Source organism: Dipteris shenzhenensis, chromosome 19 (assembly GCF_047967505.1).
Source record: "Dipteris shenzhenensis isolate YYH24624 ecotype China chromosome 19, Dip_SZ_1.0, whole genome shotgun sequence".
Taxonomy (NCBI): Eukaryota; Viridiplantae; Streptophyta; class Polypodiopsida; order Gleicheniales; family Dipteridaceae; genus Dipteris; species Dipteris shenzhenensis.
The window spans coordinates 12,128,976-12,150,740 of record NC_141614.1 but is presented as its reverse complement, the minus strand read 5'-3'; the positions used below and the strand labels follow the sequence as shown (position 1 = coordinate 12,150,740).

Below are 21,765 nucleotides of genomic sequence, written 5' to 3'. Positions count from 1 at the left end.
CCGAGATGCTCATTAACCGTCAATGCACTTTGGAATGCAATTTGGGAGGATGCAAGCTCTCATGGAAGAAAGTTTAGAGCTTTCTATATAAATCAAATTTTCAAAGATACACAAATGCAAAGTGTTAGTAAATTTTAAAATTTGTTCCATTTCTAAGTCATGGTGATTATGATTTTGCTACTTATTTATCATATACATTAGAAAGTCTACATGAGTTACATGGTCTTCCAAAAGTATAAAGGAATGTTATCACAAAGATTGTTGACAATGAAATTTGCAAGTAAACCATTCATTTTCTTTTCATCCAAGTATATAGTGTGTATTGGCTACAATTCTAAAGTGCTAGAATTGTAACATGGAGCAATCTAATATGTTACATGCAAACCTTCATTTGCAAACAAGGCCAATTTGCTTCAAAACACAAATGACCATACACATCTCAACATACCGCTAGTTGGAAAATATTGTTTCCAAAAACATAAGCAACAAGTTCACGTTTACTCTTTGGAGGGGCAAACGACAATGTAGACACAAGTGATCACACATATCTCAACATCCATTACTGAGGTGGTTGTTAAAGAAGGCTTGCAAGTTTAGGCGATAAGTTTCCAATACGTGGTATTTTTGCTCTTGAATGGACAAACGACAATGTGATCAATGTACCGGATGTTCTTTTTATTTCAATCAAACAATCCATTTATTTTACCAAATAAATTCTCATTTTCCACGAACCTTTCCTCTATGCATATTTCATGTATTGATCCTGAATTTAAAGGAATATAAAGTATAACACTATAATATATTCTCACTTTGCTGCATCAGCAGTACTCTCCCATTTCCTTGATTTAAAAATGCATTCTATGTGGTTAGAAAATCGACACATAAATCTGTGCGCTGGCCACCACAAGGGAATTCACCACCAATACTATTTTGCTTACAACATTCCTAAAGAATCACAAAAAAGATATGCTCCAGAAACCTATTCCAACAGACTATACAACCTTCAAAGTGATAAAAGGTTGTCACTGTGCCCAAACTGTGGAATCAAAAGCAGCTTCCTGGGAGAAATGGAATGGATATTCAATTTAAGTTATCCACTCTTAATGGTGATCATCTTGGCTTCCTTAGCTATGATAGACACTTATGTACACTTGATCTATCATAGCTGTTGCATCATATCATTGCAATGATGAAGTGTGATAAGGGATGCCAAAGAAACTTAAATTCACTGTGATGTCAGCCATGATTGTAGCATATTTCAATGGAACACCAGAACCAGGCCAAAAGAATGGTCCAGAGTCACCCGAGCAATGATTCTTTTGCCTTTAATTCATCTGCAACTTGAAGTAAATGATGAATATCAATGGATGGATAATGCTGAAGAAGCTTCAGATTGGAGGTGAAATCACCAGCTAGCAGGCGGCTTCTCACACTTATAAGCATTGCACAGCACACTCTTAATAATACCTCCTGTGACCCGCAGTAAAGCAACATTAGCAACTAAAAAGCGTATTTCCTCAGTTAAATTGTTTGATCCCTAATTATTGAGTCCGGAATGTGTTTTGATTTTTTGAAATGTAATTTGGTTTTGATACTTGACATCATGTTAATCCACAAAATCTAACTACCACCTTACACTACAAAGTCCCTCGATTTTGCGTGCATCAAGGAATCACTTACCAGTGGTCCATCTACATTGCCAAGGAGGGAGTCCCAAAGCCTCAAACAGTCCGGAAAATCGAATTCTTGCGTCAACAAGAGAGTAATCCACCTAAACGCATAAAATTGAGGATTTACCTGAAAAAAATCCAAGATCATCAAACCCATCAATCAGAAGGCCAAATCTTAAGGCAAAAAGCTCTATCTAATTCTTCTCAGGGTGCCAAACAGACAGCACATTCATGTCTACACCTGCTTGGATGGTCATTAAGCAATTTGTAATGGATATTATAACGTCATAGCAACTACTGTCAAAGCAAGGGCGGATATACCCCCAGTTCCTTTCCCACAGGAATTAAACAGTTACCGAAGCCTCTCATGTGCCCAAATTAGTGAGCTTGTCTCTTTTGTTCCTTATCCTCTTCCTTCCCTTTAATCAAGTGCAATGGCAGCTGATTGATTAATTACTTTGGAGCTGAGTTCCAGATGGCGCCATAACTCCTCATCATGCCTTTTCAGCAAGGCATTCAGCCGTGCAATTGTGGAGCGAATGCCAACAGCACTGTTGTCCAATTGTTGCACAAAATGATCACGGAAATCCCCAAGCAATGCCACAAAGCAGAAAAAGGAATCTGCCTCTGCATTGTCCTAGACGATAGCAACATCACGAATCACATTTGGGCATCTTAGCTTCTGAGCAGAAGGTTTCCCTACATCTACAATCTCAACTTGAAAAGTATATAAATAGGAAAAGCAATTGATAATTCAACCAAATATGTTTGGGCAAGGCAACGGCCAAAATATATTCCACAGACATAAGAGCAAATAGGCCTACAAAATGATTCTGACTTACAGCATTCTCTGCGTCAGTGTCTGTTTTGAAAATATAATACAAGGGAGCCAACACCTCATTCATCCCTTGAACATAACGAATGCCAGGGTTCAATTTCGCAAAGATGAACAAAACTCTCTTCATAGCCTCCTGCTACAAATTTGTCGATAGATATTAGCTATCAGCAAAAACTTGACTACATTGATCTGCTGAGCACCCAGAGGCTTGTTATTTTACAAATAGCACACTGATGTATCTTACCTGATTGTTCAAAGAAGCAATTGAATCCCCACAAAAAAATTGCATGTCTGGGTGCGTTCTTTTAACATCCCGATCTATCTGCTCACAAACCTCGGAATCCTGCTTGGAAAAGCCACCTATCAACCAAACTTTAAAAAACTAAGGGAGATAATACTCTGCTCAACAAGCATGAAGAGAGATTATTTGAGGGGGATTATTCTCCAGTGCATTATTTTCGTCTGATGCAATAAGATATCAAAATAGCAACAATGAGCAAAGTATTAACAAACCAGGAAGAACTGATGCCAGATGCTAGTCTTTCCAAGGCTGAGAGGATGATCATCGTGAGTAATGTCATGTCTTGGCAGCAGTCCTTGATTGAACCTGTCCAGTGCCTCAGCCTCCTCCCTCCTGGTAATCTCTGACTAAAACCAGCCTCAAAATCAGAACCTGAAATTTGGCACACTGCACTTTGAATCTTGATGTATAGAAAGTATATAATGAGCTTTTGATTTAATCATCAGGAAACTTACAGGTGTCACAAGAAGTTCTTCTTTGAAAGCAGCATATTCTGCACGCTTCTTAGTGAACTCAACGCTCCACTGGCTTCGGTCTTTGGGTAAGTAACCAAGGAGAAGCTGCCATAAAAAAGTACACACTCTGTCATTGAATAGTCAAGATATTAGAAAGTTTCAGCCTTTGCTCGGATTCAAAAATTTCCGACCTTCCATGTTGTTGCACGTATACTTCCACAGTCAGGAACTCCTTGGGATGCAAGCTGTCGCAGCTCATTAATTGATATAACCTTCTTGGATAGCTTGATAGGAAAAAAAGAAACAAATGCAAAGCATCCACTGTCAGCTAAGACATACTGATAGTTTTCCAAATCACAGTGGTTACCTTCGCTTTCATTAAGTTCATAAAGAGGCCCTACATACATACGTTATGTATACACACGTGCAAATATGCGAACAGATGGATGGAAAGATGGAAACCACATCAAAAGACTCGCAAGGCCAACTGGGTCAAATGAGGCAGCATCCCCCCATTTAAGATTGGAGATCCAAATTCTAGGATATTCTTGCTTTTATTTCAAGTAAAAGATACAGGATACCACGGAAGACCCCATCCCAAAGGGAGATTAATTGAGTACAACTGAAGTACAATTATTAACATATACCATCATAATACTAGAAAATATCCAATCTATGAATTAATTTTTTTTTAATAAAGGCAAGAGAACAAAGGAAAGATAGGAATTTGTAAATGGCTTTGAACAAATCTATGGGTAAAGGAAGAAAATTAAATATATAAATAACTAAGCAAGCAAAGCTACGTTTATGTTCTCATCAGTACCAAAGCATAAGCTGCCATCTGGGTTTCAAAAGATTCCGAAAAGGGACCTTAACTACAAATTGCATACAAAATAACTTGGCCACAGCTTAAGGGTACAATCCCAAGAACAACGTCCTACAAACTTGTAGATCCACCAAAATACCAAAAGCAGATGCCTGGCAAGACAGAAATCAAAATAACAATGATGGGAATAGAATCCAATTCTATTTGTGATGGATCTAGATACAAATTGCTGACAAGGAGTAAGACCTGGAAGCTTTGGAGCAAATCAACATTGGGATTGGGTGTGCTGACCACAGGGTGAGGTGAAAATATACAATATGTTATCTCCAAAGATCTGATTATCAGCGATTCAAGCATGGGGGGTAGAGTACTCAAACGCATGCCCTGGAGCACAAACAGATGAAAACCGATGTGCACAAGGAGAAATAGGGCAAAAAAAATAATATCAGATACCAGAGAGCTCAGTGCACCCCACAAGCATAATCTGCAATAATTTGAATATGGAAAGCTCACGTAACTGAATTTAGATGACAGGTGAAGAGTTCTGGTTAAATTTGTGAATCCTCACTGTGTGGACAGCCTACAAGAAATAAACCCAATTCTCTTGAAAAATAGCTTTCGGCCTAAATAAAGGTCCACAGATTTTACAAAAGCTATATATACCTTTCTAAGATTAGAATATGTCCAATCATACAAATTCAGATTTTTTGTTGTTCTAAAGACCAAAAATCTACACAGAAAATAGAAGAGAACAAAAACTTTTATGAAAAACAAAAGGAAGACATACTTAGCAAGCAAAGAAACACTTATGTTGTCATGAGTGCCCAAGCCTAAGCAGCTACTGGGTTTCTAAAGACCCACAGAGTCTCTTGGGCAGCCTAAAGTCTTACAAAAGCTGCTTAAAGTCAGCCTACGATTAAACCTATTCTAGCCCCTAGGCACTTGTAATCGGTTAGGCTAACCCTAGAGCTAATCTAACTAGGGTAGGTCAATTCATAAACAAGTTCTCAACTTTTATATAAGATTGAGTTAGTTTTAACCTTAATTAACTAATAGAACAAGCCAAATTGAGGGTTGGGCCCTAGTCAAAAAAAAAAACCATTTCATTAAAGGTGAAACTCTAAAGCGTTTCTAAACAATTGCAAACCTTTTATTGTCAAAGAAACATGGAATTGGGTAGAAGACACTCTGAAAGCAAGACTTGGTCACTTTAGATGATGTGTACACAAGTAAACACCAAGCACAGTTATAGATCATCCATGCAGTTCTATAGAGTTAAATAAATAATTCTCAAATATTATTATACCTCCTTTGCCTACAACAGTAAGACCTTTTGCAATGTGAAATATTCGCCAATAAGAAAAATTACGACTCTCTTCCAATAAGCCTTAATTTTGATATTACATGCTCCATCATCGGTAACAATTTTTTGAAGGCCCCTTCAGTGAAAGCTGTCTCCAATAAAACATGTAAAGCCTTCCTCCATTTTTTCTTGTTGATCGCATCACTTTGGACCATTCAAGGTCGCTAGCTAATGGGACACATCAAAATACTCATGGGTTCTTAAACAAGTAAGCAAGGTCTCACGCATGTTGATCTTTAGATTCCTCGTGACAAGGGCTTTGCCCTCGATTCTAGTGAAGACCCAAGATTGTAACATGTGCTAGAAATTAGGCATGCACCTCCTACAACATGGCTAACCGGTCAATAAACCTAATTGAGAACTATAATTTGTTTTTAGAGCAAGGCACATGATCTCATGTCATATAGAATACCACTCCCACTGTGCGAGGTAGTTAAACGATTTCTTAGCTAAATAAATCAGTGTGAGTCATTGCTTTTCCAAGGGGCAACTTGGTGAATGAAGAAGTATCTTAGAGAGGCTGGAACTAGCTAAACAAGTGAGTGTATGGAACATGGAGTTTGATGAGATACTCTCATCGCGATGATTACCATGTAGAATGACCTTCACACGTGTTGTGAGGTCTGCTAACTGAGGTACATGATAGGGAAATGTAATGGTCTCAAGTCTCTAAGAGCACAAAGTCAGGTGGAAGATTTAGGTGGGAAAGGCTCTACATTTGCAGCCCGTGCTACTTGAAGTGCGAGTTAACGTATGTCTAACAATGTCAGATGTCTGGTGTGTGCAAAGAATGCAGCCCTGCTTAAGAAATGGATGCCAAGAATAGTAGTCAAGGAGTTTCGAAACAAGAAGTTTCAAAATGGGTTTCGGAGTTTTGGAAACATTTCAGGGCCATCCCGAAACGTCTATAAGAGTGTTTTGTGCATAATAATATATTTTTTTCCCAAAGGAATTAAAACCTTTTAGATTGTTACCACCCAAAAAAAACTCATGAAACATAGTGCATAGACATTTGATATGTCACTTAGACATTGAAATTTGAAACATTTTAGTAATTTCTAAATCAGAAAATTAACAACACATCCTTGAAGATTCAAGAGTCAATGGTAATATTTCAAATTTGCGAAAGATACATGAATCATGATTCATGTCACATTCATGCTAATAGGTACTCCAATGCTCGTGAATGATGCGCATATGCGTTTTTATCAAAATCATACGATTTTTAGATTTGGTAGTTTTTCGAGTGCTACGAAACGCAACTTTCGGTTTCTGAAATGTTTCGTATGTTTCGGGGCTGCCTGAAATGCATTTTGGACCAGCTATGATACCAAGCTTATAATCCATGGGATCCATGGGGGGTCCCTAGAGGTTTTATCATTTGCTATAGTAGTTGCACGAGAAACATAGCGAGTACAAATTACATCAGGGAATGTGTAATGCAGGGGAAAATTATGCTCAATTGATGGGGTTAGCACTAGCATTAAATTCACTACAGGGCTAGGCTAATAAAGCCCCACCCCCACTGTAGCAAGGAGACCCAAAGCCTCACTCGCTCTCTCTATACTCATTAATAACTGAATTGAGAGAATAATGCACTCAAACAGGAGTGGAACTGTGGAGTGCGTGTGAGAATATGAAGGAGGAATATGAAAGGCCTCCGAAGCGAAGAGGGAAATAAAAACTGGACATCTGTCTGCCCAATATCGTACAACTGAATTGTATGGACAGAATAAAGCCTCATGCAAAAAAGCAAAGGAGAAAATACTATATACAGGGAAATCCCTCACTGTAAAGCTGAAACTGAGGCTGCGAGATGCAGTCCTTTGCTCCCGGACTGAACCGGTCTGCTGGAACCCTGTAGAAGCTGCAGATGGGGCAAATCTGCTGCTCCCAGATCTAGGCCTAATCCGACCCTGAAGGTTGCTGCTAGCTCAAGCTGAATCTGCCCTAGAAGGGCCCTGAAGGTGATTGAAATGAATGGCCAAGGGGGCTGCTTTTAGGGCAGATTGGCCAACCTTGGTCTGATGGTCAACGCCGATCGCTAACCCACGTTGACTGGTCAACGACGAAAGTTGACCAGGTTGATCAATTGTTCAATGTTCACCATAAAGCCAACACATTGACTTTTTGACTAGAAAGTCAGCTTTTCACCTGCATCGGCTTTAGAGGCTCCTTGGCACAGTATTTGTTGGCACTGCTGGAACCCTGTAGAGGCTGTGGATGGGGCAAATCTGCTGCTCCCTGATCTAGGCCTAATCCGACCCTGAAGGCTACTGCTAGCTGAAGCTGAATCTGCCCTAGAAGGGCCCTGAAGATGGATGAAATGAATGGCCAAGGGGCCTGCCTTATATCGGCTTTTAGGGCAGATTGGCCAACCTTGGTCTGATGGTCAACGCCGATCGCTAACCCACATCAACTGGTCAACGACGACAGTTAACCAGGTTGATCAATTGTTCAATGTTCACCATAAAGCCAACGCATTGACTTTTTGACTAGAAAGTCAGCTTTTCACCTGCATCGGCTTTAGAGGCTCCTTGGCACAGCATTTGTTGGTGCTGCAGCCTGTAGGCAGCATGCCACGAGTTGTGGATGCCTGTGACATCCACTCATGTATTTACATGTGTCACTTCTCTTCATAACATACATATCCACTTGGTTGGTAATTCGTTTATTGCATATCTTTATTTGTGGAAAATTTCAAGTTCTTAAATTAGGATGTTTGCCAAAAGAATGCATATGTTTTCGTTCTATTGAACAAGGTACTAGTTCACAAGGGTCGAGCATTTGAGGGTGACCCTCCATTGAAGGGGTTACAGGCATTAGTGTCCCACAAGTTGAGATGTATCTCTTTAAGAGAAACGTAAAGACTACACCCCATCCAATTACCCAAATGTGGAACCAATCAAATTCATAGAATGCAGACTGACCCAGCAACTATTAAAGAAAATGTTCGCAGTAGCCTTGGGTGTGGGGCTGTTAACATGAAAAAGTCTAAGACATAGAAGACAAGACGACAAACTAATAGGCCTGACAGGTTATGTGAGCAGGCCAACCATAGCCAAACTAACCCTAGACTAGTCCTTTAAATAGAGCTAGCTGCCAGAAATCTAAGCTTGAAACATCTGAGTAGTCTTGATCACCTAAACTGATTTTTTAGTCAGAGAAACAAAAAGTAACCATTGTCCAAATTTCAGAATGGCACGTGGCATGCTGATGTGGCAGCCTGACATGTGGCATGGACACATGGCAGCCTGTGGGGACATGTGGAGGGCCAACATAAACCATGGCACCACTAACTCCCACCCATGCAGCCCATCAAAATCCAAGGGAGCCAGCCCCCATTCCAAACTGGCACACAGTTTCACGTTTTGAAGCTGCCCCTTCCTAAATTTGTAAAAGAAACACTCCCCCACCCTCATTTGCACACAATTTTCTCCCCCGCTTGCTGCTGCATACTCCCCTGCAGCCTCTCCTTCTGCAGCAGCTCCCACAGCGACCCCTTCCTCTGCCTTCTGCCCTCATTTGCAGCAATAACAGCACGTCTGCTCTCTCTGGAGCAGCTCCTCCTAGCCTCTCTCTGTGCACAAACCCTTCGTACAGCAGTCCTTCTGCAAGCTGCTCCCACAGTCCTGCAGCATGTTTTTCTCTATGCAATCCTACTCTCTCCTCACACTACACTCTAAATTTGAGGCAAATCTGTAACAATTTAATTTGTTTTCTACGTAGCTTTTGAAGTTGCATCAGAGATCTAGAAGCACACAGTATGCTATATCAAAATCTCCTTTTTCAAAGCATTGGCTAATGTTACTCATGTATGGAAGCAGTGGTAATTGTGCAGGCTTAGGATTGTCATGTCTTGTACATACCTCCAGCCATAGTCTGAGTCCTTTCAGTTTGGTCTAAAGTTGGAAGGTGACTTCGACACCTTGGTCTTGTAAGGGGGCTGCCCATCTTGACCCCTTAATCATGTGTTCATTTTTTATAAGGCAATATTGTAAATGTCACTGTTTGTCTTGCAAATTTATGAGTAAAGCAATATTCCGCAATCATATACAAAGCAATCTTCCTCTTCCCCTTTAGAATGCAATGAGAGGTTTCAACGTGAGTCCTTATCCTTAATCTACTTCAACATCCAATGCCCCCCGCCCTCCCTCTCTCTCTCTCTCTCTCTCTCTCTCTCTCTCTCTCTCTTTTCCTTCCCTTCTGGTACTCCCACTTCTAGTTCCCCTTTTCCTTACGTTGTTATCAGAGCCTTTCCTTAGTTGATTGATTCTATTTTCCCTAGCTCTATTCACATCCAAACTGCTTTATTCTCTGGAATCTTCACCATGCGTGAGTGCATACAGGCCATTGTTCAAGCCTTTGCTCTGTTCCAAGCCCATCTGCTTAGCCAAGGCTAAAGCAAGCCTCAACGTAGCCATCCACCAATGGCAGTCGCTACAAAAAGAAGATAACGAAGTATGGGTAGCAACCACCAGCCAATGCAAGCACAAGCTGTGGGCAGCATATTCTAACAGCCCACACACTTGATCTGCCCAACTATTCCTTGGAGCAGATTTAGCTGTCAACCTGCCAACAGACACCCATGAACGTGGCCTGTTTTGTTGTTACAGCTCAAGCGTCACTCGTTCCACCCCATTGTACCCGCATCCCACAGTGTTGCCAAGCCCGCACATTCACTATTGTGATCAGCAAGACGTCATTGCTGCTCCAATCAATCATGTGCAGAGCTAACGGCCCAACCCACCATTCCCACTTTGCTCCGGTAGCTCCGCTCCACCTTGCCATGGCTGTTCCGTTTCAGCCACCTCAGGTTGCATGACAATATGCTTCAGGTTGACATTGTTCCAAGAACGGTATATTCCAAAACTGCCCGTACCTATCAGCATAAGCATCATGCCATTCAACCAGCCAGAAGCTCATCACATACAGTCGTTTCAGCCACTTGACCTTCAGTCGTCCGTACAGATGATTCAGCATATCAATTACCCATACATACACTGTTTCAGCTGGTCCATACATCCAAACATGTTCATCAGTCCATCCCTGCTCTGCTCCTGCCTTGTAAAGTTTGCTTTAAATTCCTAAGGTATCTACCTGGGTTTGAGTTCAATCGATTAAGTGATAGGTGTCCTAGGCGCCACTTGACTATCCTTATCGTCTTAGGCGACCTAAGAGTCTGGGGTGTCATAGGTGTCGTAAGTGTCCCATAGAGAGTGATTGGGCTTCCTCTCTACCAGGTGCTGCAGATTTTGTACTTGATTTGACCTAATTGGCAGCGAGCCAAGTGCATTATCAGACCGGCCGGCAAGTTCATACCTCAGAATTGAATTGATCAACCCTGGACTCGAACGATGCGCATCGCGTAACAGATGGGCCAGCTGTGACGGGCGGCGTCGTGTGACCTGGAAGGTGAGATAAAGGCGAGATGGACGATGCCTCTGGAGTCAAAATGTCCGGCCCTGCTTCTTCCACGGGGGGTAAGAAGCCCGTGTCATCTACAGCTGGTCGTTCTGCGACTTTGGGTTCATCCCTGACAGTTAACGTCTCCTCGTGAAGCAGGACCTGAGGCGGAGTGACGGGGGTATCGTCAGAGAGCTCAGATGCGCCATGGAGAAGGGGAGAGGAAGTATTCTGTGATTGGATGAAGTCAGAGGAGGGAGGGGGGCGAGGAGAGGGGGAGGGGGAGGGAGAAGGCTTGGGGGAAGACCAGAGGGAGCTATTGAGCCACTCAGGGACAGGTTTCTTTGTGTTGGGAGAGGGGATCATGGTGAGAGAGAAGGTCTGAGCAGCATTGGAGAGTGAGTTTGGAACTTTGGAACATCCGTCTCAAGAGGACCTTGTTAAAAAGAATCAACTTTCCCATCCCACGCTCACCTTGCCTCTCGCCCTTTATTATTAGCAACGAGTAACCTTACCCATCTATGACGGGCTAGCGACCCGCTCCGCCGGGTCTCAAGATGCTAAAATATTTGAAACCAGCAACATATTCTAACCAAAAAAAATCTCTATGACATAGTACTTCAAAATATTATATCCGAAAGTGAAGTCAGAGAAAAAATCTACAATAGACACACAAACATCCCTAAAGGGAAAAGTCTGCAGCCATGTATATAGGGAAAAGCCTACGCCAGCCATGTACTCCACATCTGCCACGTCCAAAAAAAATTTCTGTATGACAAATTACTTCAAAATATCACATCCAAAAGTGCAGTCACATGTCTGAACATGCAATAGCTACATCAAAGAACTGATTGATATATCCAAATACACAGCCGCAAATAAAGTCATAACTGAACATACAAAATTTACAATAGACACACAAACATCCCTAAGAGAAAAGTCTGCGGCCATGGACTGCACGGAAAAGCTTGCGACGGCCATTCACTCCACGTCCGCCGCATCCACCACGGCTACGAACATACAACGGAGTACCAGCAATCGTATCTGGACCAGCATCACATAGAAAGAGAATTTAGGAACTATAATTATTGAGCCATAAAACTTTTATACATGTATGTTGGTAAAACCCAACTCATTCTTTAGAGTACTTACTCAGACACAAAGGGCTGTCAACAATGCTGACATAGGTGTACGTGTAGTCCCCATTTTGCCCTCGATAGAAAATTCGTGTCCCCACACATTCATAGTATCCCAGCCAGTGAACAGTGATGGTATGTGGTCCATCATCCTTATGAAGTCGGCAAGCCACGACAGCATAATATCCCAAATGGACTCGTCCATCCAAAGGACTGTGGACATCGAGATTCATTAGAAACCTTGAATCAGGAACAATCCTAAACGATAAACAATAGCATGTTTTCCCACTCACATATAATCCAAAAAAAAAACTTTTGTTTTAACAAAAAATAAAGCAACAAACAATGTACACGGTTCTTACCCAAGGTAGCTCTCCAGCTCAAGCAAATCCAACAACAGTTGCACGCTCTCCAGAGATCCCCAACCCGCAGGATCTGCAATTTTCTAAAAGTGAGTGACTATACTATTAAACATGTCAACATAAAACGTGGTTGTCAAGCAACTATGTACCTTCCACCTGCGCTCCTGTTTCAGTGACAAACGTGAACTGCCTAGACATCCTATCGCATTGAAAAAAAAGAACGCACGTGTCAATCTACATATACTTGAAAAAACAATAGGCTTTGAAGAGAAAATAGCCTGTAGTATATTGCAAACCCATGACTCAAATGAAAAATGAAATCCAAACATTATCAAGGACAAAGTCATGAAATATTACGTCTCACTTCATATTTCTGTAAATAGCCAACATTCCCGAAGACCTATGACAGTTGGAATATTGAAAGAACTTTTTAAAAAGCTATACAAAGATTACCGAAATGAAGATTTGCCACCCAAGAAACTCTCAAGAGTGCTTGAAAGAGCAATGTCATACTCCTAGGCTCTTGCTGTTGCCAATTACAAAACTTCCTTGTACACAACATTTGTGGTAGAAGTATTATCCATCTCCTCGCCCCTGGCATCAGACGCACTCTGCAAAATGCAAACCTTAACAGTGTTTGATGCTCGGATATGTGAAAATGCCACGTATAGTTGGCCATGATTGAATACCGGTGTCGCCAAGTACAGCCCCAAAACAGACAATGTTTGGCCCTGTGACTTATTGATTGTCATGCCAAATGCCAATCGGATAGGAAATTGCCATCTCCTCATGTCGAATGGAAGTTTAAGGTTGGTCAGAATGAATGTTATCCTTCGAATAAACGTTCTATCACCAGCATTGGTACCAGTAATGATTTCAACTTCTAACACTTTCGTGTGAAACTCTTTCCAAATACACATCCGCAAACAAAGTCATAACTGAACATACAAAATCTACAATAGACACACAAACATCCCTAAAGGGAAAAGTCTGCGGCCATGTACTCCACATCCGCCACGTCAAAAAAAAATTTCTCTATGACAGAGTACTTCAAAATATCACATCCAAAAGTGCAGTCACATGTCTGAACATGCAATAGCTACATCAAAGAACTGTTTGATATATCCAAATACACATCCGCAAATAAAGTCATAACTGAACATACAAAATCTACAATAGACACACAAACATCCCTAAGGGAAAAGTCTACGGCCATGTACTGCAGGGAAAAGCCTACGACGTCCGCCACATCCACCGCGGCTACGAAAATACAATGGAGTACCAACAATCGTATCTGGACCAGCATCACATAGAAAGATAATTTAGGAACTATAATTATTGAGCCGGCAATCCAGGACAGCGTAATATCCCAAATGGACTCGTCCATCTAAAGGATTGTGTACATGGAGATTCATTAGAAACCTTGAATCAGGAATAGTCCTAAAAGACAAACAATAGCATGTTTTCCCACTCAAATATAATCCAAAAAAACTTTTGTTTTAACAAAAATAAAGCAACAAACAATGTACACGGTTCTTACCCAAGGTAGCTCTCCAGCTCAAGCAAATCCAACAACAGTTGCGTGCTCTCCAAAGATCCCCACTGTTTGATGCTCGGATACGTGAAAATGCCACGCATTGATGGCCATGACTGAATACTGGTGTCGCCAAGTACAGCCCCAAAATAGACAATGTTTGGCCCTGTGACTTATTGATTATCATGCCAAATGCCAATCAGATAGGAAATTGCCATCTCCTCATGTCGAATGGAAGTTTAAGGTTGGTCGGAATGTATGTTATCCTTCAAATAAACGTTCTATCACCAGCATTGGTACCAATAATGATTTCAGCTTCTAACACTTTTGTGTGAAACTCTTTCCAAATACACATCCGCAAACAAAGTCATAACTGAACATACAAAAATCTAGAATAGACACACAAACATCCCTAAAGGGAAAAGTCTGCGGCCATGTACTATAGGGAAAAGCCTGTGCCGGCCATGTACTCCACATTTGCCACGTCCAAAAAAAATTTCTCTATGACAGAGTACTTCAAAATATCACATCCAAAAGTGCAGTCACATGTCTGAACATGCAATAGCTACATCAAAGAATTGATTGATATATCCAAATACACAGCCGCAAATGAAGTCGTAACTGAACATACAAAATCTACAATAGACACACAAACATCCCTAGGGAAAAAGTATGCGGCCATGTACTGCAGGGAAAAGCTTGCGACAGCCATTCATTCCACGTCCACCACGTCCACCGCGTCCACTGTGGCTATGAACATACAACGGAGTACCAACAATTGTATCTGGACCAGCATCACATAGAAAGAAAATTTAGGAACTATAATTATTGAGCCATAAAACTTTTATACATGTATGTTGGTAAAACCCAACTCATTCTTTAGAGTACTTACTCAGACGCAAAGGGCTGTCAACAACGCTGACAAAGGTGTACGTGGGGTGTGATTTTTTTGTGAGCTTTTTGTGACGAGCTTTTTTTCAATTTTCATGAATATTGTGAGCTTTTCATTCACTCATCTTGCTAGCATCTCTATTCCATCCAGGAGTTGAGAGGGGGTGTTAGAGGCCGACATCTACTGATGTCACCTAGAGAGAGAGGGCCTTGCTTATGGATATGAATGAACCTGACATAACTTCATAAAGTAAGGCTTATGAAGTAATGGAAGGATCCTCATGCAATACTATGTGTGTACAATAATGTGTGCATGGAATTTGGAAAAACCTTTCTTTGAAATCAAAATGAAGGTATCACGGCTTAGATTGGGAGGAGATGAGGAGAAATCGAAAACCAACATGAAGAGAAGTCCCATCCACACAGTGCACTATCAACAAATAAAGAGGTCAAGGGACTTTTTTTCACCTGCATTCCACTGAACAGTTGCAGGGCTGCCTTGCCATGCCCATTCTGAGCACAACCAGCACTTATGTCACTCCAGGAGACCACATTCCACTGTGACATCTCTGTGAACACTGCCCTTGCATCATTTAGGTTCACGCACTTGCAATACATATGGACGAGGGCATTCCCCACAATAACATCTGACTCCCATCATTGCCAGCAATAGTAGCATGGGTCACACGACCCTCTTCTAGGGATGTCATACAAGCATAAGCATCCACAAACACTTAATCCAATCTAATTGCTTGAAAGTATTAACCGTACAAGTGCATGTGTACTCATAATCTCTGAAAAACCTAATGCCCTTGTGGTTTCGTAGTACTAGGGCAAATAGATTGCCAATAAAAAACCTGATGGTTAATTACATCTGTTATGCTGAGCAACTACTTTAGGTAAAAAAAAAGGGTACAAACATGTACACCAGCAACGGCTGCTCGCTGCCAACGCTACCAAAAAAGCCAAAAAATCTAATTTAAACACATAGGCTTCATATTGTTCTATAGCTCAACCAAGCTTATCTAAAATGCAAGACATTAATGAAATGAGATTAAATAGTCCTCGACAATATTGAGGCTGCAGTGCTTTCAGTAGCCAGGACAATGAAACATTGGTTGTGGCACCTGTAAATCGTTACATTGCCACAATGGAAAATCAACATTCCTTCCAAAAAATGTGTGATATGAAAGCAGGAACAAATACAGACTCATAGGTAGGACATTCATGAAATGAGATTAAACACTCCCTAGCAATGATTAGTGCTTTCAGTAGCCAGACAATGATTCAAAAATATATTGAGTCTATACCCAAGTTATGGATTGTTTACTCAAGCTAAAATGAAATTAAAAGAGGTTTTGACATACAGTCGGGTGGACATGTCCAGAAAGTAAAAGCTATAGTCTATACCCAAGTTATGGACTTTTTACTCAAGCTGAAATGAAGTTAGGGTAGGTTTTGACATATAGGAAGGCTGCAAAAGTTTCAAGGATGCGAAACTTGGAAAAACAATCTCTACAATAGAATCTAGCTTCATGCCACTATGTTGCATTTTCCCAAAAAGCTCGAGCAAGAACAACATGCACATGTTCAGTGCATCCTGCAATCAAAGCACCCCATGACACTACATCCCAATAGGTCAGTTCATAAAATTCTCTGTGCACCTGAACAATTGCAGGGATGTCTTGCCATGCCCATTCTGAGCACAACTAGCAATCATCTCACTTAGGAGACCAGAACCCATTGTGGCATCTCTGCAAACACTGCCCTTGCATCATCTAGGTTCACGGAATGGGCATACATATTGACAAGGGCATTCCCCACGCAGTAACCTCTGACTATGGATCGGCATTCCCCACACACTAACCTCTGACTATGGATCCAAAAAAGAGAAAAAAGCATAGAGCAATAAAGACACTCTTGTGCCATACAACCACTATGAGCAAGGACATAGTATGTGTTACATGATAACCTCAACAAGAACATCAAAAGTGATGATCACAAGTATTACTGTCAATACTACATAGTTTATGGAAATGCTATTCTGTACTGATTGATCGCAGACACATGTCAGCAACAACATTGTCATTCTCTATGGAAAGACAATGGCGACCTAACTCTTCACAAAGCCTTGCCATCCCAAAGCAACCTGCAAAGACATCGATGATGCAATCACCAGGGTCTGTGAATGTTCTGAGTATCCACCTACAAGAAGCACTAAAAGGGATCAGAGGATGTTTGACAATCCATATTTGTTTTCCTTGAAAGAACTTCAATTATACCCCATAAATTCAATCTGTGCTTGTATAGGATCTTACTCGTGCAAGTAATCTGATCTTTCTGCCCCTCCTGGTAAGTAACTTGATGTAACTTGTGTCCTTTTTGCGACATGTTTATGGTCACACTCGTGTAGCACTGATGTCTTTGCTGAAAAAAGCTTATTAGAGACATTTGCACCTGCTTGTCGATCCATGTGTGGGAGGTCAGATTTTCCACGCCAGAAGATACCCATTTGTAGATTGCGAACCTAATGGATGATGGCACCTCAAGTTAGATACAAGCAAATCATGCTTATTATACCAATATAAAGAAACATTTAGGTGATTTAATGTACCTCCTCTCCATCATCACGTAAATAACCAAAGTCAAGAAGCACTGTATATGATCGATGGAGCTCGAACTCGGCCTTCTTCGCATGTGCAAATATATAGCCCCAATGTTCTGGGAGAGAGCAAGTCACGTACCACCCCTGGTCTGCTACGAAGTCATTGGCAAACTTTGCCACCCTTGCAAAGAGCTTGAGGGAGAATCTATTCCACTCTGGGCATGTAGTACTACTTATGAGTTCCACTGCCAAACTTGTGGGAAAATCTGCCCATACCAAGCGAACCACCTCGACACAAGAATTACCATTGTGTGACAGACCTGGTGCTTTCACTTTTCTTAAAAATTCATCAACCCTACAATGTACAATTCAATCTCCCTAGATCAATGACTTATATTCCAAAATAGATTCTTAAATGTACGCATTTCTTAAAAAAAGAAACACTTACAGCTTTGGTGCATTCAACAAGTGAATGATATCCTCTGTAATTACATCCATATATGCAAACAACTTTACATCTGCATCAAATCCTAGCTTGAAAGCTTCAGTTTGGCTGCAAAATCAAAAAATCATAACCAAGAAAGAGAGGAGTGATACTCACTAGATAAACTCGGTTGTTGATTAATGGAACTGGTTCTTGAAGCATGAAAATCGAGTCGTTGCTTTGTTCTCAGCTCTCGAGTCTTAGAGGACTCTGTATTCTCCGATAGAACCTGCTTGTAAGAATTACAAAGGACAAGACTCTAGGTTATACTATATTTTCGTTAGTGTTAGTTGTTAACTATTACATAAGTATGAGGAGTAGAGGTCTCACAGGTCTTTTCTTGATAGCTGACTCTCCGTCCGTTGATCTAGGTCGTAATGTGATATCCACATAACGGTTCTCTGCATCCAATTCATCCTCATCCATATTGTCTTCCATGTTCTTCTCAAAGACTGAGCAGCAAATGTTGCAAACTTAAGTATATGGTAGATACCCACATATATAGACATTGGTCTAGATGCCTATGGAATAGGAACTTTGGAGTATTACCTTCACGTCTATTTTTCTCAGTGGGATGTACTTTTCCCAGTGGGTAATCCAACCATCGAGGACACACATTAATCTCCCAAATCGTTATGCCCTTATCTTTCCAAGATAAGGGATACATGCTTCCCTCTTTCTCCATGTTTGTCCATGCCATGACCTCATATGGCATCCTTGTAGATGAATTGGTATCATGCAAAGACCGTATCCACCTATTATGTATGAAAGAATGTAGACATATGAGTAAAACAGTTTATTAATCCTAAGAGAAAGGAGAGGGTTGCTATTGTACCACCTATACACCAAACGTAAGGATGACTCCTGCATTTCTGGCTGCTTATCTGCTTCAAGAGTAGACTTCATATCCTTCCAAAGCATAGGGAAGGCTTCTTGGAGGTGAAGTCGTCTTTGCTCTCGAGCAAATGTCTCAAACCCATCGGGCAATTCCAAATCATGGCTTCGCAAATTGTTGATGATGGAAATCCCTCGCTCAAACAAGTATTGCCAATATGTTTCCTTTTTCACATGTAGTCGAAACTTTTGAGCATCCCCATACTTAGCAGATGCAACTGGATCATTTCCACGTGCCATCATCAATTGTTGTAGAAGCTCTTTTTTCCTATTAATATCATGGCAAAGGAAAAAAATATTAGCATCACTATGGAGTAATTGTGCAAAAACATTAATTGACATTACCTATTAGGATTGAGACGTGATGAGGCTAATATATGCACTTTGTCCTTAGTCGTGGCACCCTTTTGATTCCAATCATAACTAAATAGAAGCTCGAAGAAGCCATCACCATTTGCGGGATTGGCAACAGGTACCATCTTGTATGCTCGATCACGAAAGATGACTTCCACATTCTTAATAGCCTTACTAAATTTATTAGTATACTCCTCCAGACTCATCTTCGATTGATCAAGATTTTGAGTAGCTTTCTTGATCGCACGTGAAAAATCATCCTTCCATGAAAACAAGAAATCAAAACATTGTATGCTCGATCATGAAAGATGACTTCCACATTCTTAATAGCCTTAATAAATTTATTAGTATACTCCTCCAAACTCCATCTTCGATTGATTAAGATTTTGAGTAGCTTTCTTGATTGCACGTGAAAAATCAACCTTCCATGAAAACAAGAAATCAAAACATTATCCTTTTTGGGACACCTTTCATAGAGCAAAGGGATATTTATAGTTCGCGCAGATACCTTCCAAACAAGTTGTGCTAAGACAATAGCTGGTGCTGTGTACCATGGGTTACTATTCTTCCTTTCTATTGCCATCTCCACTTCCACCCATCTCTTATCCTCTTCACTCAATAACTCAAGAAGTGAGGATTTATCTGCCATGCCAAATTTTTGAAAGAGGAAGACCTCGTGCCCATATGAATGCTCTACATGCGCTCGAACAAGTCTGCAATACCAACATATATTCACATGGGGATTACTTTCTAAAGAGGAGAAGTTAAAGACATAAATACCAATAGACTTAGTTTCTAAAGAGAAGAAGTTAAACTAGCTATATATAAAAGTATTATAAAAAGTTATCTTACTCATTGGTTGATTTTAAGGCAAGAAGTAGCTCTCCCTCTTGAGATTTCTGCACCTCTATGAATTGGCATCTCACTTGGATATGGCGAGTTGGCATTATTGAATAAGCTACAACATATCAATTCCACAAGTAAGCATGACATAATCATGTGCAATGCAAAACTTGATGGTAGAAGCACACCAATGCATATTTCTTGACACTTACAGATGGTTCATGAAAAAAGAACATTGAAATACGCATATCTTGAAAAAAAAATGAAATACAAATCACATTAGATTTTTTGAGTGCATGTAAATCAATCATATTAATTCCTATTCAGATTTTCATACGCATCATGCGCTCAATGGTAGATGTACACCAATGCATATCTTACAATGTACATGAAGACGTATGTCTTATGATGTGCATTAAAACATGCATGTCTTACGATGTAAATGATATAAAAATCACATAAAACGTTGCAAGAATATGGATATTACAAACCTCAAGTCTTGTCTAAAGTATCATACCCATCAGACGCACATGCTTGATGGTGGAAGCACATTGATGCATAATATTTTTTGGACACTTCAGCATGGTGCATGATAAAAGAACACGGAAATATGCATGTATTATCATGTAAATAATATACAAATCACATAAAACTTTGTGAGTGCATGGATATTACTCACCTTAAGGCCTCTACAAAGTATCATAGCAATTCAATACATATGTTTGATTGTAGAAGCACACCGATGCATATTCTCTTGAGACATATGCACGGTGCATGATAAAAAACATGGAAATATGCATGTTCAAAGGTTAGGCCAACGAGATAGCTCTATGGCGCCAGGTTTGATCGGTGGGATACGGATAATTTAAGGTGATTTTAATCAATCAGGCTTCTTAACTAAGATTTGGGGTGATTTGATTTTATTAAGAACTTTTGACATGTAATCTTAATCAAGCCATATAACTGTATAATATGATTTAATCAAATATAAATATAAATAAATAAATATATATATATGCTTGAGATGTTGACCATATGTAATGTTTTTTCATGTTAGCATGTTAGCACAGCTTGCAATACTAGATGGAGAGAATGACATGGCATACCATGATGCCTATGAGTTGCATTATGCATGATATCATGTTTTCCATGCATGCATGATGATGTGGCATGCCAACTTGCCTTGGTGAAGTGGTACATCCATTCTATGGACACTTGAGATGGCATATAGTGCCTTTCATGAAGTGATGTGGCACCTCATGATGTGTTACATTATATGATGTGGCAAAGGGCCTTGCATGGGATGATGCAGTAAGAAGCACGTTGATGACATGTTTTTTATGATGTGTCAACATGTATGAGGTGGCAATACTAGTTGGCAAGTTGATGTGGCATGATGTGTGAAGTGGCAACACTAGTTGGCAAGGTGATGTAGCATGATATGTGAGGTGGCAAATGATGTGTACATTAAGAGGTGTCAACACATATGAGGTGGCAAATGACACGTGCTTAATTAAGTGTCTTTTTTCTTATGTGGCAAGAAAAAGTGGCAGCCATGCTGATTGTATATGATGACTTGGCAAGTCAATGAGCTCACCATTGTTGATGTGGTAGGTGGAAGTAGAAGATGATGTGGCAAGAGGGTCTTATGATGTGGCATCTCACATGTCCTTTTGTGTTAGCCTAGAAGGTCCTACATGGACAAGTTTCCCCACCCACCCTAAGCTTGCCACTAGGATTAGAAATCCTCCACACATGATATTCCAAGCCTAATACGAAGCCTATAGACTTAGTATTTGGCTT

At 40.5% G+C, this 21,765-nt stretch overlaps 1 protein-coding gene across 3 annotated transcripts; it reads right to left on the bottom strand.

Moving 5' to 3' along the window:
- Positions 1–912: 912 nt before the first annotated feature.
- On the bottom strand, positions 913–11,359 carry LOC147890089 (uncharacterized). Of its 3 annotated transcripts, none has more exons than XM_087390586.1 (9): positions 10,776–11,359; positions 3,456–3,548; positions 3,265–3,369; positions 3,022–3,156; positions 2,753–2,851; positions 2,513–2,644; positions 2,128–2,307; positions 1,681–1,797; positions 913–1,470 (listed from the first exon to the last, which is right to left on the bottom strand). In XM_087390586.1, the coding sequence occupies exons 1-9, from the start codon at positions 11,223–11,225 to the stop codon at positions 1,300–1,302; spliced, it is 1,482 nt and encodes a 493-aa protein (XP_087246712.1). In that variant the 5' UTR covers positions 11,226–11,359; the 3' UTR covers positions 913–1,299. The 3 variants fall into 3 exon arrangements, with proteins under 3 accessions (XP_087246712.1, XP_087246713.1, XP_087246714.1); XM_087390587.1 differs by having other exon boundaries at positions 2,513–2,641; XM_087390588.1 differs by lacking the exon at positions 2,128–2,307.
- Positions 11,360–21,765: the final 10,406 nt, after the last annotated feature.